General features: G+C 41.9%; 1 protein-coding gene across 1 annotated transcript in view; it reads left to right on the top strand.

The window, feature by feature from the left end:
* Nucleotides 1–14,142, top strand: part of TBX20 (T-box transcription factor 20) — a 118,114-nt gene that overhangs the window by 13,539 nt on the left and 90,433 nt on the right. Inside the window, exon 4 of the mRNA XM_068236389.1 lies at nucleotides 6,345–6,453. Within this exon, the coding sequence (XP_068092490.1) occupies nucleotides 6,345–6,453 (109 nt within the window). The remainder of the gene's footprint in view (nucleotides 1–6,344; nucleotides 6,454–14,142) is intronic.

The following is a 14,142-nucleotide window of genomic DNA, read 5'->3' as shown; positions in this document are numbered from 1 at the left end:
AATTTTTTTTTTCCCCACATTTTTCCTATTTTCCCATTAAAACACATTTAGAAAAAAATAATTCTTGGCATAATGTCCCACCTAAAGAAAGCCTAATTGGTGGCGGAAAAAACAAGATATAGTTCATTTCATTGCGATAAGTAATGATAAAGTTATAGACGAATGAATGGAAGGAGCGCTGAAAGGTGAAAATTGCTCTGGTGGTCACGGGGTAAAACCCCTCAGTGGTGAAGTGGTTAATATTTCATAATCAATAGTTGTAATTATCAGTATTTTTAATCTTTGATTAGACATTGAAACATTGGTAGTACATTTGTAGTACCCTGAGCCAGGGCTGTACCGAGGCAGATGTTGTAAAGGCTACAGCCTTGGACTGCAGTAGCACAGATGTGAGGAATGGCCATGTCTTCAACCCCCGCCAACTCCCCCCTTTCCTCTACCCTGCATCTTCCATGGCTACATCCTGTCTATCTTCTCTGTTTTACATCCCTTAAATTACACAGAGAAGGACAACACAGCAGTCTACCTGCTCCAGAGCTTCACATTGGTCCCCTTTCCTTTTGTCTTCATGACAGCCACTTGCTGCCTATTGTAGTGTTATTTCCATGTGGTTCCAATTTTAAATATCTAAAAAAAAACATATTAAAACCTAATAACCTTGGCTGTGGATTTATGCAAGAAAACTGGTGTCCTGCATGGAAGTAACAGTATAGGGGGTGGCTGGTGACTGTTATGAAGAAGAGAGCTAATGTGCAGCTCTACAGCAGGTGAAAATACACTGCTATACTGTGCTATTGTGTATATAGGGAAGGGAAGACTGGGGGCATCTGCACTTGTTGGGAGTTAGAGGGAGCTAAATTGGCAATGGACAGTGTTGGAGGGGGGGGGGGGGGGGTTGCTGGCTTCTCTTATTACGAGATGTGTCTGCTGTGAAGGGAGTTATATTGGCCACACTTGATATAAGGGAAAGAGGTGGATTTATACAGACCACGCTTGCTGTAGTGGTGGTGGCGGGGGTAGTCATGCTCATCAAACTTCTTATGGGGGGGGAGAGAGAAGTTAAACTGGCCTTACTGAGCACACAGTGGGTGTTATACTGGTCACACTTGCTATGGGGAAGAAGGTGTTTGATACGGGGAGGACGGATTGGGGCAGTGTTAATGTGCATAATGAAGTGGGGATAGAGGTGAACTTTAGAATCCCAATCCTTGACCCAGTCTTGCCCAGAGATTTCTCATACTCTCATACTATCACTAGTATGTGATGAGTGTTTGCGGGGGGGGGGGGGGGGGGGAGCTCTAATTTTAATGTTTGAATCAGGTAGCAGAAAGTCTACAACTTCCTATTGGCTGACACTGACTGGCTTTTTAACAAGCACTGACTCTAGGGAAATAGAGTAGCTGTGAGGTTTTGGGGGGCAAGCGTCTACAACCAGAGCTACACTTGTTTAAATATGTGCTGCTTTTTCCTTCAGCAACTAGGTGTCACTGTGCAGCAAGTAGTAGATGTCCTTTCTATTTAATTCAATGGAAAGGATTTCTTCTAGCTTCTGTGTTGTACACTAAGCAACCTGGAGAAAGCAGCCAATGACATATAAATAAAGAGTGAATTGATAATCACATAAGGTAGGCTCTAATTAAGAAAAACAATACATTTTCCTACAAGAGGACTAGGCTAAACCAGAGACCAATTACAACTTAGCCTTTAATAAATATGCATAAAAAAGCATGTTCGCTATTGCTTATTCCTGGAGTGACAAAACTCACACTTTTTATTGGAAGCTCCAAGCTGGTTCATTTATTTACCATAATATATAACCAGGAATCGTGTTTCCCCCAAAAATAAGACACTGTCTTATATACATTTTTGCTCTAAATGATGTGCTAGGGCTTACTTTCTGGTGATGTCTTATTTTTTGGGGAAACACGGGTACTAGCTGTCTGAAACAAGAATTCAGCTAGCTTGTGCAATGCAACTGCCTAAGTTTGTGCAGTCATAAGATTGTATCCTTCCCCAGAACTCGGTCCTGCTGCAGCTACAGTTACATATTTACATAGTTACATAGTTAATTTAGTTGAGAAAAGACATTCATCCATCAAGTCCAACCAGAAAAAAAAAGCAAATAAATAAATAAAATAAAAATAAAACACCATCCTGAACCTGCACATATCCCAGTTGAAAAGGGAAAAATTCCTTCCCGACTCCAGATGGCAGCCAGATAAATCCGTGGATCAACTCTTCCGGGAACTACCTAAAAATTATGGCTGTGGATGCCCTTCGATGCAAGGAAAGCATCCAAGCCCTCTTAAAAATTGCAGCTATATAGTTTGCCATAACTACTTCCTGAGGTAAGATGTTCCAGATTTTAACCACTCTCACTGTGAAGGACCCCTTTCTAAATACAGTGGGATGCGAAAGTTTGGGCAACCTTGTTAATCGTCATGATTTTCCTGTATAAATCGTTGGTTGTTACGATAGAAAATGTCAGTGAAATATATCATATAGAAGACACACAAAGTGATACTTGAGAAGTGAAATGAAGTTTATTGGATTTACTGAAAGTGAGCAATAATTGTTTAAACAAAAATTGTTTAGCAAAAAATTGAAATCAATATTTAGTAGATCCTCTTTTTGCAGAAATTACAGGCTCTAAACGCTTCCTGAAGGTTCTAATGAGAGTCTGGATTCTGGGTGAAGGTATTTTCGACCATTCTTCTTTACAAAACATCTCTAGTTCATTCAGGGTTGATGGCTTCCGAGCATGGACAGTTCTTTTTAACTCACACCACAGATTTTCAGTTAGATTCAGGTCTGGGACTGAGATGGCCATTTCAGAACGTTGTACTTGTTCCTCTGCATGAATGCCTAAGTTGATTTTGAGCAGTGTTTAGGGTCGTTGTCTTGTTGAAAGATCCACCTCCGGCGCAGCTTCAGCTTTGTCACTGATTCCTGGACATTGGTCTCCAGAATCTGCTGATACTGAGTGTAATCCACGCATCCCTCAACTTTGACAATATTACCACTCCCTGCACTGGCCACACAGCCCCACAGCATGATGGAACCACCACTATATTTTACTTTTTTTCTTGGAATGCTGTGTTCTTTTTCCTCCATGCATAATGCCCCTTGTTATGCCCAAATAACTCAATTTTAGTTTCATCAGTCCACAGCACCTTATTCCAAAATGAAGCTGGCTTGTCCAAATTAGCTTTAGCATACCTCAAGTGGCTCTGTTTGTGCTGTAGACAGAGAAAAGGCTTCATCTGCATCACTTTTGCATGCAGCATCTCCTTGTGTAAAGTGCGCCGAATGGTTGAACGATGCACAGTAACTCCATCTGCAGCAAGATGATGTTGTAGGTCTTTGGTGCTGGTCTGACTCTGACTGTTCTCACCATTTATTGCTTCTGTCTATCCGAGATTTTTCTTGGTCTGCCACTTCAAGCCTTAACTTGATCTGAGCCTGTGGTCTTCCATGTCCTCAATATGTTCCTAACTGTGGAAACTGACAGCTAAAATCTCTGAGACAGCTTTCTGTGTCCTCCCCCTAAACCATGATGGTGAACAAGCTTTGTCTTTAGTTAATTTGAGAGTTGTTTTGAGACCCCCATGTTACTACTCTTCAGAGAAAATTAAAAGTGGAGGGAAACCTACAATTGACCCCCTTAAAGAGACACTGAAGCGAGACTAAATCTCGCTTCAGCTCTCATATATAGCAGGGGCATGTGTGCCCCTGCTAAAACGCCACTATCCCGCGGCTGCACAAGGGTCCCTGACCCCCCAACCCACCCCCCGCAAACCTTGGTCGCAAGTTGGTCGTAGATTTTTGCTTCCTGGAGGCAAGGGCTAATGGCTGCAGCCCTGCCTCCCAGCGCGTCTATCAGACGCGCATCGCCGCCTCTCCCCCGCCCCTCTCAGTGAAGGAAGACTGAGAGGGGCGGGGGAGAGGTGGAGATACGCGCTGACAGACGCGCGTGGGGCAGGGCTGCGGCGGTTAGCCCTGCCCCAATGCGGAAGCGCTCCCCCGCATTACGGAGGGGATTTGGGGGGACAGGGACCCCCGTTAAGCCGCGGGATAGCGGCGTTTTAGCAGGGGCACACGTGCCCCTGCAATATATGAGGTCTGAAGCGAGATCTATTCTCGCTTCAGACTGTCTTTAAACACTCTTTCTCATAATTGGAGTCACCTGTGTATGTAGGTCAGGGGTCACTGAGCTTACCAAGCCAATTTGAGTTAGAATAATTAGTTCCAAAGTCTTTGGAATCAATAAAATGACAACAGTGCCCAAATTTATGCACCTGTCTAATTTTATTTAAACAATTATTGCGCACTTTTTGTAAATCCAATAGACTTCATTTCACTTCTCAAATATCGCTGTGTGTGTCTCCTATATGTCCTATATGATATATTTCACTGACATTTTTTTATCGTAATAACCAACGAATTATACAGGAAAATCATGATGATTAACAAGGTTGCCCAAACTTTCGCATCCCACTGTAAATGGCAAAAACTTTTTTCCTCCACCTGCAAATCATGTCCCCTTGTCCGTTGTACAACCCAGTTATATAACAGCAACACAGAGTGATGTGCACCCCCCCCTCCCCCCACCCCCGCAACTGACACCCCAGAATCTCCTCACCATCCCTGCTACTGGGGCCGAAACCCATGCTTTCAACTTGCGTGCTCCCCTTCCTCTCTCCACCTCCACATCTCCCGTTGTCATGGTGAGGAGGTGCTACTCTGCCTGCAGCATCACTGATTGGATCTGATGGTCTTAAGAGTGAAACTATGGCTCCGTTATTGTGCCAATCACTGCACTCACTAAGTAGCAGTAGCATGTAGCATGCTCAAAATATAAGCTAGGGCTTATTTTCGGAGGAGGTCTTACCTTCCAGGGAAACATGGTAGGTGTTATTCCTATACACAACAACAACAAAGCCCTATATGTTTCACTCCAAGGTGGGGCTTCATCAGGGCAAAAAGTGAGTGATAATATTACAAACACAATTAAAACAATGTCGTTCTAAACTGACCAAGTTCTAGTATTCTGGTGCAGCTGGACATTTAAATTGCAGTGGCAACTTTCTTTAACATGGATTTTGGATTTTAAAGTTTTTAAGAAAACATTATAAAGTCTAAAAATGTAACAAGCAAGCTAGCCCTTTCTCTCCAGTACTGAAAATAATATGTTCTGGCAAGAGATCCTCTTTCAATCATACATGCACAGTATACAGTATAATAGTATATAATGGTACCATTTTTTTTCTAAATCCTTTATTTCAAGTTTGATTTATCAGACTGCCACTGCTGCTGTGTGCTCTAAACTGCTAAGAAAAACAGGAATAAGGACATTATTATGGTCCAAAATGAAAGCAGTTAAAATTGTCGCTGAAATCAATCCAAGTGCTAAGACAGATATATTGTACAGTGTAAGGTCATAAGGACTAGAGTAATGTTATTTAAATAACAAAACTGTGCAATAAAACATGATAAAAATTGCATTAAAATAAATGGCAAACATTTTAGAGGTAATGATACTTTAAAAGCACTCACAGCAAATTTATTACATGCTTTTATAGGCTTACATGAGAAAAGTTTTCTCTGTAAAATATGTTGGTCCCAGAATATCAGAATTTAATGCTATGCAATGGCTAAACAGTTACGTAGGAATCTATGTTCAATAAAGAAGATTCATAAAAATAATATTTAAGTCGCTAACATTAGAAAACATTTTCTGGTTATTGTCCTTCTTTCATAAAAACATGCTGTAATTGCACCATACAAATCGATATTTGTATTTCTATAATCAATTGTACATTATGTCGTGAAGAGGGTCCACTAGAGCAGTGTTTCTCAACATTTTAAAGGTATGTACCCCTTTTAAAACTGTGTACTCACCAAGTACCCCCTAGCATAGTAAAAAATTATCACAAGTACCCCTTGACAAATATATATTTAATCGTAGAACATAACAATTGGATCTAAACAATTTCCAAGCTTTTAATTGGCTAAAACACTAATTTGGTGTTGTTCAAATAAATGTATCCTTTTTCTAAAACTCTAAATATGTTCTTCTTGGTTAAGTATATCAAGTACGCGTACTCTCTGGAACCATCAGAAGTACCTGCTGGGGTACGCGTACCACACTTTGAGAACCTAGGCACTAGAGAACTTATGTAACCAACCCATAGTATGTTCTTGAAAGGAATAAATGAAGATTACTAAAGGGGAAATAGGCTCACAACAAATCCCTAGATGAAAATAGGTCAAGAACACAAATTTGTTAAAGGTAATTATTTTTCTGCATCCTGGTAAAGTAATATTTGTTTTAAATCATGTAGGTTATATGTGCATCCTGATTCTCCATTCACCGGGGAGCAGCTACTAAAACAAATGGTCTCTTTTGAGAAAGTCAAGCTCACAAACAATGAACTGGACCAGCATGGACATGTAAGTGTGTACATACTTATGGAAGGTCATATATAGTGCAGACACCAAAATAACATTAGCACCATCACAGAGGATTGCATTACTCACCCAACCACAAGTGCTGGGACAGATAAAAAATTGGAGAGGACAGAGGTATTCATATGTGTGATATGATTAGAGGAAGACGCATGGGCAGCTTTTCAAGCTTAAGAGATAGCAGCATGTCTTGTTAATTGTCAAACATTCAGCACATCTGTCTATAGTATTTGTACTGTTAACACTCACAGATATGCTTGTGTTCATTGTTTTATTCATAGTCTTTACATTTAAACAAAACATATAGCGATGCCTAATAAATCCTAAATAATAGACCTAAAGGTCAATATGCAATTCACTTTTTCTCTTAAGAGACACATTTTCATCTCTTTAAAATAACTTTTTAGCACTTTGCAACTGAAAAATTAACAAAACAAAGTAGGTGAAAAAGTACATTTAAAATTATTTTAGGCTAGGTTCACAGTGGTCAGTTGCATAACATACACGTTATATTGCGTTATAATAACTGTGGACTGCGATGGAGACTAAACATAGACTTTAATGCAAAGCCTGCATGCGGCAAGTTAGAAAAATGTGGTCAGTTATAATGCAGTACTGTGAACAGCATGCAAGTTTAAAAGGTCGTAGGATAGCAGTAAAATTGCGCAGGTGCACAAAGCTCCCAGCCATGGGAGCGCAATGGGGCACGCACGCATCTTGGCCACGCATGCACAGTATGCCACAAGTGTTGGAGATAATGGAGCTTCTACCGGAGGATCCAGGAGGCTTTGGATGGAAGCAAGGGAGCGATCTGCATGGAGGGGGCTGGAGGAAGCCCCAGGTATGTATAAAACTTTTATATCCTGTCATCTCAGGTTTCCTTTAACTCCTAAAGGACTTACTCTTAACCGCACCCCCGGTGGTGCCTAACCCTTAAGTAAATAGCAGCTACAGATAGCGACTACCAAAAACAATGAAAAATAGCGGATACACATAGAAAATAGTAGCTCCAAATAGCGGCTACAAATTGAAGCAATAAATAGCAGATAGACATAGAAAAAGCAGCTTTAAATAGTGGCTTCACATAAAATCATAGAATAGCAACTACAAATAGCTGCTTTTTGCAGCACCAGTTGAATACAGTTAGCGCCAAGATTTCTGTACAGCCCCTATAATGAATAGGAGAGATAGCCACAACCTTTTAAACTTGAAGTGTTTTCAAATAATCCTTGTGAACAGGCCCATAGAATTGTATGGGCAGTGAGTTGACATGCAGAATTATTCTGCAACACAACTGACCACTGTGAACAGGACCTTAATATGTCCCTGTTTGCTGGTGGCTTAAATGCATTTTATTGACAAGTTGTGAAAATATGACCTGGGAGAAAACTCGGGAGAAAAAGTTAATTGCACATGAGCCAAAGCATCCCTTATGTATGTGTGTGAATACATACATAATTATCTAGGCATGCCCTCAATTTTAAGTCATGACAACATGAGCTCAAGATTTGATTAAAAAACCCTAAATATAGATGGACCTATAGTTACATAAAGGTATGTCACTTTTAGGCCTCATAACATAAGATGCTAATCTTGATTTGGGCAAATAGGGCATATGGGGTCAAACAGCTTCTCAATGTATTCAGAGATATAGATATGAGGTTTGAGTCAGATCATCTAATAATTAAAATGTATTATATTAAAATATATATATATTTTATTATAAACACATAAAACATATTTAAGTAAATTCATGTATAGCTAGTACAGACACAAGCTGATATAGCCATCACAGTAATAAGTGTTACATACAATAACAATTCCTCATACAATTTTTCGATTGCTCCCCTGTATGGGGGGCTTTTGAACGGAATTCGTTCCTAAGTAGTGACTACCCACTATCTAAACTAAAGTGGGGTCCCACTGGGATCAGAGTGTCCATAAATACTCTAATGGCAGTAGATATACAATGGCCGAGAAATACTCTATGTCTCGACACGTTTTGTGAATAATTTAGTTGTATAATCCACTTCAAGAGTAGCGTATTCTCGGCTTAAAGACACAAATGCACTGTAGGCTGGTAGCCCGTGGATTCAAAGGTAGATCTCGTAGTCGTATGTCTATAATTTATATTGCAAGCGTCCAGATGTCAAAATCATCACAATTGGAAGCAAGGAGCGTGTTACTTGTCTGTAGATTTTAATTAGAGTGGACCCAAACTCAAAATACAAGATTTCAGAAATAAAATCTTTTTTCTAAATTATAATAATAAATAGCAGCCTTTTTTCAGCTGCATGATGACAAATATAAAATATTTTACATTTATTGGAGGAACCCCTCCCTTCCTTTCAAATTGCCGGGACAACTGGTGGAGTAGGTGGTGTCCGGCAAAGGAGTAATTGCTAATGGCTGCCACCTGTATAACCCTAGTTATGGAAAGAGAAGGGTGTTAAGCATGGAGCTGGGAAAAAAGGGCGCATGCCGCTAGTGGACAAAAAGGGCGCCGCCATTCACTCCCATAATAAATAGCGTTTAATGGGCGCCGGGTAGGAAAAAAGGGCGCCGGAGCTAAATAAAGTTTATAAACGGCGCCAGGAGCTAAATAAAGTTTACAAACGGCGCCCGGAGCTGTTTAATGATTTATAACTGAACTTGTGGTGATTTACGTTTATAAAATGCACCCGTGCCGAATAACGTTTATGAAAATACTAAACATATTTATCTTATTTAAATAATTAAAACATTATTTAAAGTTTTATCCCTTACTGTTTGTAAAACATTATTATTCACAAAATAAAGCGATCAGTACGTAACGTAAATTGCAAAATATTTTTTTAATCCACAATTAGTAAAACATAATTATCCACATAATAAAGGGGGGTCTTAGGTTTAGGCACCAACAGGGGGGTCTTAGGTTTAGGCACCAACAGGGGGGTCTTAGGTTTAGGCATTAACAGGGGGGTCTTAGGTTTAGGCACCAACAGGGGGGTCTTAGGTTTAGGCATTAACAGGGGGGTCTTAGGTTTAGGCATTAACAGGGGGGTCTTAGGTTTAGGCACCAAGAGGGGGGTCTAGGGGTTAGGGGTAGGTACAGGGAGGGTTACTTAGGCACCAACAGGGGGGTCTTAGGTTTAGGCACCAACAGGGGGGTCTTAGGTTTAGGCACCAACAGGGGGGTCTTAGGTTTAGGCACCAACAGGGGGGTCTTAGGTTTAGGCACCAACAGGGGGGTCTTAGGTTTAGGCACCAACAGGGGGGTCTTAGGTTTAGGCACCAACAGGGGGGTCTTAGGTTTAGGCACCAACAGGGGGGTCTAGGGGTTAGGGGTAGGTACAGGGAGGGTTACTTAGGCACCAACAGGGGGGGTCTTAGGTTTAGGCACCAACAGGGGGGTCTTAGGTTTAGGCACCAACAGGGGAGTCTAGGGGTTAGGGATAGGTACAGGTAGGGTTCTGTGTAAGAGTAGGCTTAGGTATAGTTTTAGTAAAATTTTAGTAATAATTACTAATGTATTACAACACTTATTACGAACGTAGTTATATTTATATCATCTTTATAAACAATATTTTCAGATTTTATTATAAGAACAAACCATAAATGACTGTTATTCACAATAATATACAATTATAACAATTAAACATATATTATTGGTTTTTTTATAAACGTAATTATAAGTTTAACTTTTGAAACAGGGAAGATTAACGTTTTCACAATTTCCGATTTCATAAACATTATTTAATGATTTATAATTTTGTTAAACATTATTTGTAAACGAAATATAGCACACTATATTTATAAACCCTATTAATGATTAATTATTATTTAGAGTTTACACCCCGCGCCCTTTTTGTCCAGGCGCCCTTTTTGTACGTACGCGTTAAGCATGCATTGAAATGCTCATAGGCTTGAAGGAGTGTTTATTTATCTTTGTATGTGTCAGAATGGTGCAAGTAAATATTTTGAATTAAAAAAATGTTTGGTTTGGGTCCGCTTTAAGCTAAAACCAGCAGGTCCTGTTTGAGCAGTTATCAGACAAAACCACGTGGAATGAAAATTTCAGCATGCCTCTCCTGAGATCAAGATTTACAGTATACATTAAAATGAACAATAATGCCACACACCAAACAAGAAATTCTAAGTAGATTTCTTTGTATATATATTCTTATTGATGTAAAGCTACAAAATGTAAGATTAATGACAATTTATTCATGACCTCATCAAAAAATTGACTGTACATTTGACAATATAATGTGAATTCACATTTAATTCATTAAAATGGAACACCAGCTAAAACCTTTCTTTTAGGTTCACATATACAACCTCACACAATACATTTTGGATCTATTTAATCTATAACTTAACTAGGTACCTTATAATGAAGGTTGGAATATACAGTGGTGTGAAAAACTATTTGCCCCCTTCCTGATTTCTTATTCTTTTGCATGTTTGTCACACTTAAATGTTTTGGCTCATCAAAAACCGTTAACTATTAGTCAAAGATAACCAGTGGCGTAGCTACAAACCTCTGGGCCCTGATGCGGAATCTGGATGTGGGCCCCCCTCCCAGCAACACTCGACGCACACAAATCCCTATAGCCAGCTATAGGTCCCTTCAGTATAGGTAGCCAGGCATAGGTAAGCCAGTATAGTTGCCCCCGGTATAGGTTAGCCAGGTAGGTGCCTCCAGCATAGGTAGCCAGTATAGTTGCCCCCAGTATAGGTAAGATAGGCAGGCACCCCCGGTATAAGTTAGATGGGTAGGTGCCCCCAGTACAGGTTAGCTAGGTGGGTGCCTCTAATATAGGTAGCCAGAATAGTTGCCCCCATCATAGGTTAGATAGGTAGATGCCCCCAGTATAGGTTAGTTAGGTAGGTGCCTCCAATATAGGTAGCCAGTATAGTTGCCACCTGTATAGGCTAACTAGGTAGGTAGGTGCCCCCAATACAGGTTAGATAAGTAAGTGCCCCCAGTATAGGTTAGATAGGTAGCTGCCCCCCAGTATAGGTTAGATAGGTAGCTGCCCTCCAGTATAGGTTAGATAGGTAGGTGCCCCCCAGTATAGGTTAGATAGGTAGGTGCCCCCCAGTATAGGTTAGATTAGGTAGCTGCCCTCCAGTAAAGGTTAGATTAGGTAGCTGCCCCCCAGTATAGGTTAGATTAGGTAGCTGCCCCCCAGTATAGGTTAGATTAGGTAGCTGCCCCCAGTATATAGTTAGATTAGGTAGCTGCCCCCCAGTATTGGTTAGATTAGGTAGCTGCCCCCCAGTATAAGTTAGATTAGGTAGCTGCCCCCAGTATAGGTTAGATAAGGTAGCTGCCCCCCAGGATAGGTTAGATTAGGTAGCTGCCCCCCAGGATAGGTTAGATTAGGTAGCTGCCCCCCAGGATAGATTAGATTAGGTAGCTGCCCCCCAGGATAGGTTAGATTAGGTAGCTGCCCCCCAGGATAGGTTAGATTAGGTAGCTGCCCCCCAGGATAGGATAGGTAGGTGCCCCCCAGGATAGGATAGGTAGGTGCCCCTTAGGATAGGTTAGATTAGGTAGCTGCCCCCCAGTATAGGTTAGATTAGGTAGCTGCCTCCCAGTATAGGTTAGATTAGGTAGCTACCCCCCAGGATAGGTTAGGTAGCTGCCCCCCAGGATAGGTTAGGTAGCTGCCCCCCAGGATAGGTTAGGAAGCTGCCCCCCAGGATAGGTTAGGTAGATGCCCCCCACGATAGGTTAGGTAGCTGCCCCCCACGATAGGTTAGGTAGCTGCCCCCCAGGATAGGTTAGGTAGCTGCCCCCCAGGATAGAATAGGTAGGTGCCCCCCAGGATAGGTAGCTGCCCGCCAGGTTAGGTCAGGTTAGGTAGGTGCCCCCACCCCAATAATGGAGGGGGGAGCCTCAGCCGCGGGGAGGGAAGCCCGACCTCTCCCTCCCTTCCTCTCCCCGGGCTCCCCCCTCGAAATTCTGAGTGAGCGTGCAGGGTAGCGGCGCTATACTAAACTACTCACCTCCGTCCCAGGTTCCAATCGTCGCTGGTCTCCTCCCGCTCCACATAGATGCTGATACACACGCTTCTGCGTCAGCGTGTACGCAGCGTGAGCGTGTGTATCAGCATCTATGCGGAGCGGGAGGAGACCAGCGGCGATTGGAACCTGAGACGGAGGAGGTGAGTAGTTTAGTATAGCGCCGCTACCCTGCACGCTCACTCAGAATTTCGAGGGGGGAGCCCGGGGAGAGGAAGGGAGGGAGAGGTCGGGCTTCCCTCCCCGCGGCTCCGGCTCCCCCCTCCATTACAGCGCACACCCTCAGGGCAGCGAGCGGCACAGGCAGCACGGGCCTGGAAACGGGTATGGGTCCCCCGAGCCCCTCCCCCGCCTCTTCAGGAGCCGGGCCCGGTCGCGAAGGCGACTGCTGCGACCCCAGGCCCTACGCCCATGAAGATAACATAATTGAACTCAAAATGCAGTTTTAAATGATGGTTTTTATTATTTAGTGAGAAAAAAAACTCCAAATCTACATGGCCCTGTGTGAAAAAGTGATTGCCCCCCTTGTTAAATAATAACTTAAAGCGGACCCAAATCAAACATTTTTTTTAATTAAAAATATTTAGTTGCACCACTCTGACACATACAAAGATAAATAAACACTCCTTGAAACCTATGAGCATTTCAGTGCATGCTTTTCACCCTGCTCTTTTCATAGCTAGCGTTATACTGGGGGCAGCCATTAGCAATTCCTCCATTGCTGGACACCACCTACTCCACCAGTTTGCCGGAAAAATCCCGGCAATTTGAAAGGAAGGGAGGGGTTCCTCCAATAAATGTAAAATATTTTATATTTGTCATCATGCAGCTGAAAAAAGGCTGCTATTTATTATTATAATGTAGAAAATAGATTTTATTTCTGAAATCTTGTATTTTTAATTTGGGTCCACTTTAACTGTGGTTTATCACACCTGAGTTCAATTTCTGTAGTCACCCCCAGGCCTGATTACTGCCACACCTGTTTCAATCAAGAAATCACTTAAATAGGAGCTATCGGACACAGAGAAGTAGACCAAAAGCACCTCAAAAGCTAGACATCATGCCAAGATCCAAAGAAATTCAGGAACAAATGAGAACAAAAGTACTGTAACTGAGATCTATCAGTCTGGTAAATGTTATAAAGCCATTTCTAAAGCTTTGGGACTCCAGCGAACCACAGTGAGAGCCATTATCCACAAATGGCAAAAACATGGAACAGTGATGAACCTTCCCAGGAGTGGCCGGCCGACCAAAATTACCCCAAGAGCGCAGAGAAAACTCATCCGAGAGGCCACAAAAGACCCCAGGACAACATCTAAAGAACTGCAGGCCTCACTTGCCTCAATTAAGGTCAGTGTTCACGACTCCACCATAAGAAAGAGATTGGGCAAAAACGGCCTGCATGGCAGATATCCAAGGCGCAAACCACTTTTAAGCAAAAAGAACATTAAGGCTCATCTCAATTTAGCTAAAAAAACATCTCAATGATTGCCAAGACTTTTGGGAAAATACCTTGTGGACCGACGAGATAAAAGTTTAACTTTTTGGAAGGTGCGTGTCCTGTTACATCTGGCGTAGAAGTCACACATCATTTCAGCAAAAGAACATCATACCAACAGTAAAATATGGTGGTGGTAGTGTGATGGTCTGGGGTTGTTTTGC

The sequence above is a fragment of the Hyperolius riggenbachi genome, chromosome 5, assembly GCF_040937935.1.
Source record: "Hyperolius riggenbachi isolate aHypRig1 chromosome 5, aHypRig1.pri, whole genome shotgun sequence".
Lineage (NCBI taxonomy): Eukaryota > Metazoa > Chordata > Amphibia > Anura > Hyperoliidae > Hyperolius > Hyperolius riggenbachi.
Note: the sequence above shows the minus strand (reverse complement) of the source record. Positions and strands in the feature narration are given on the sequence as shown.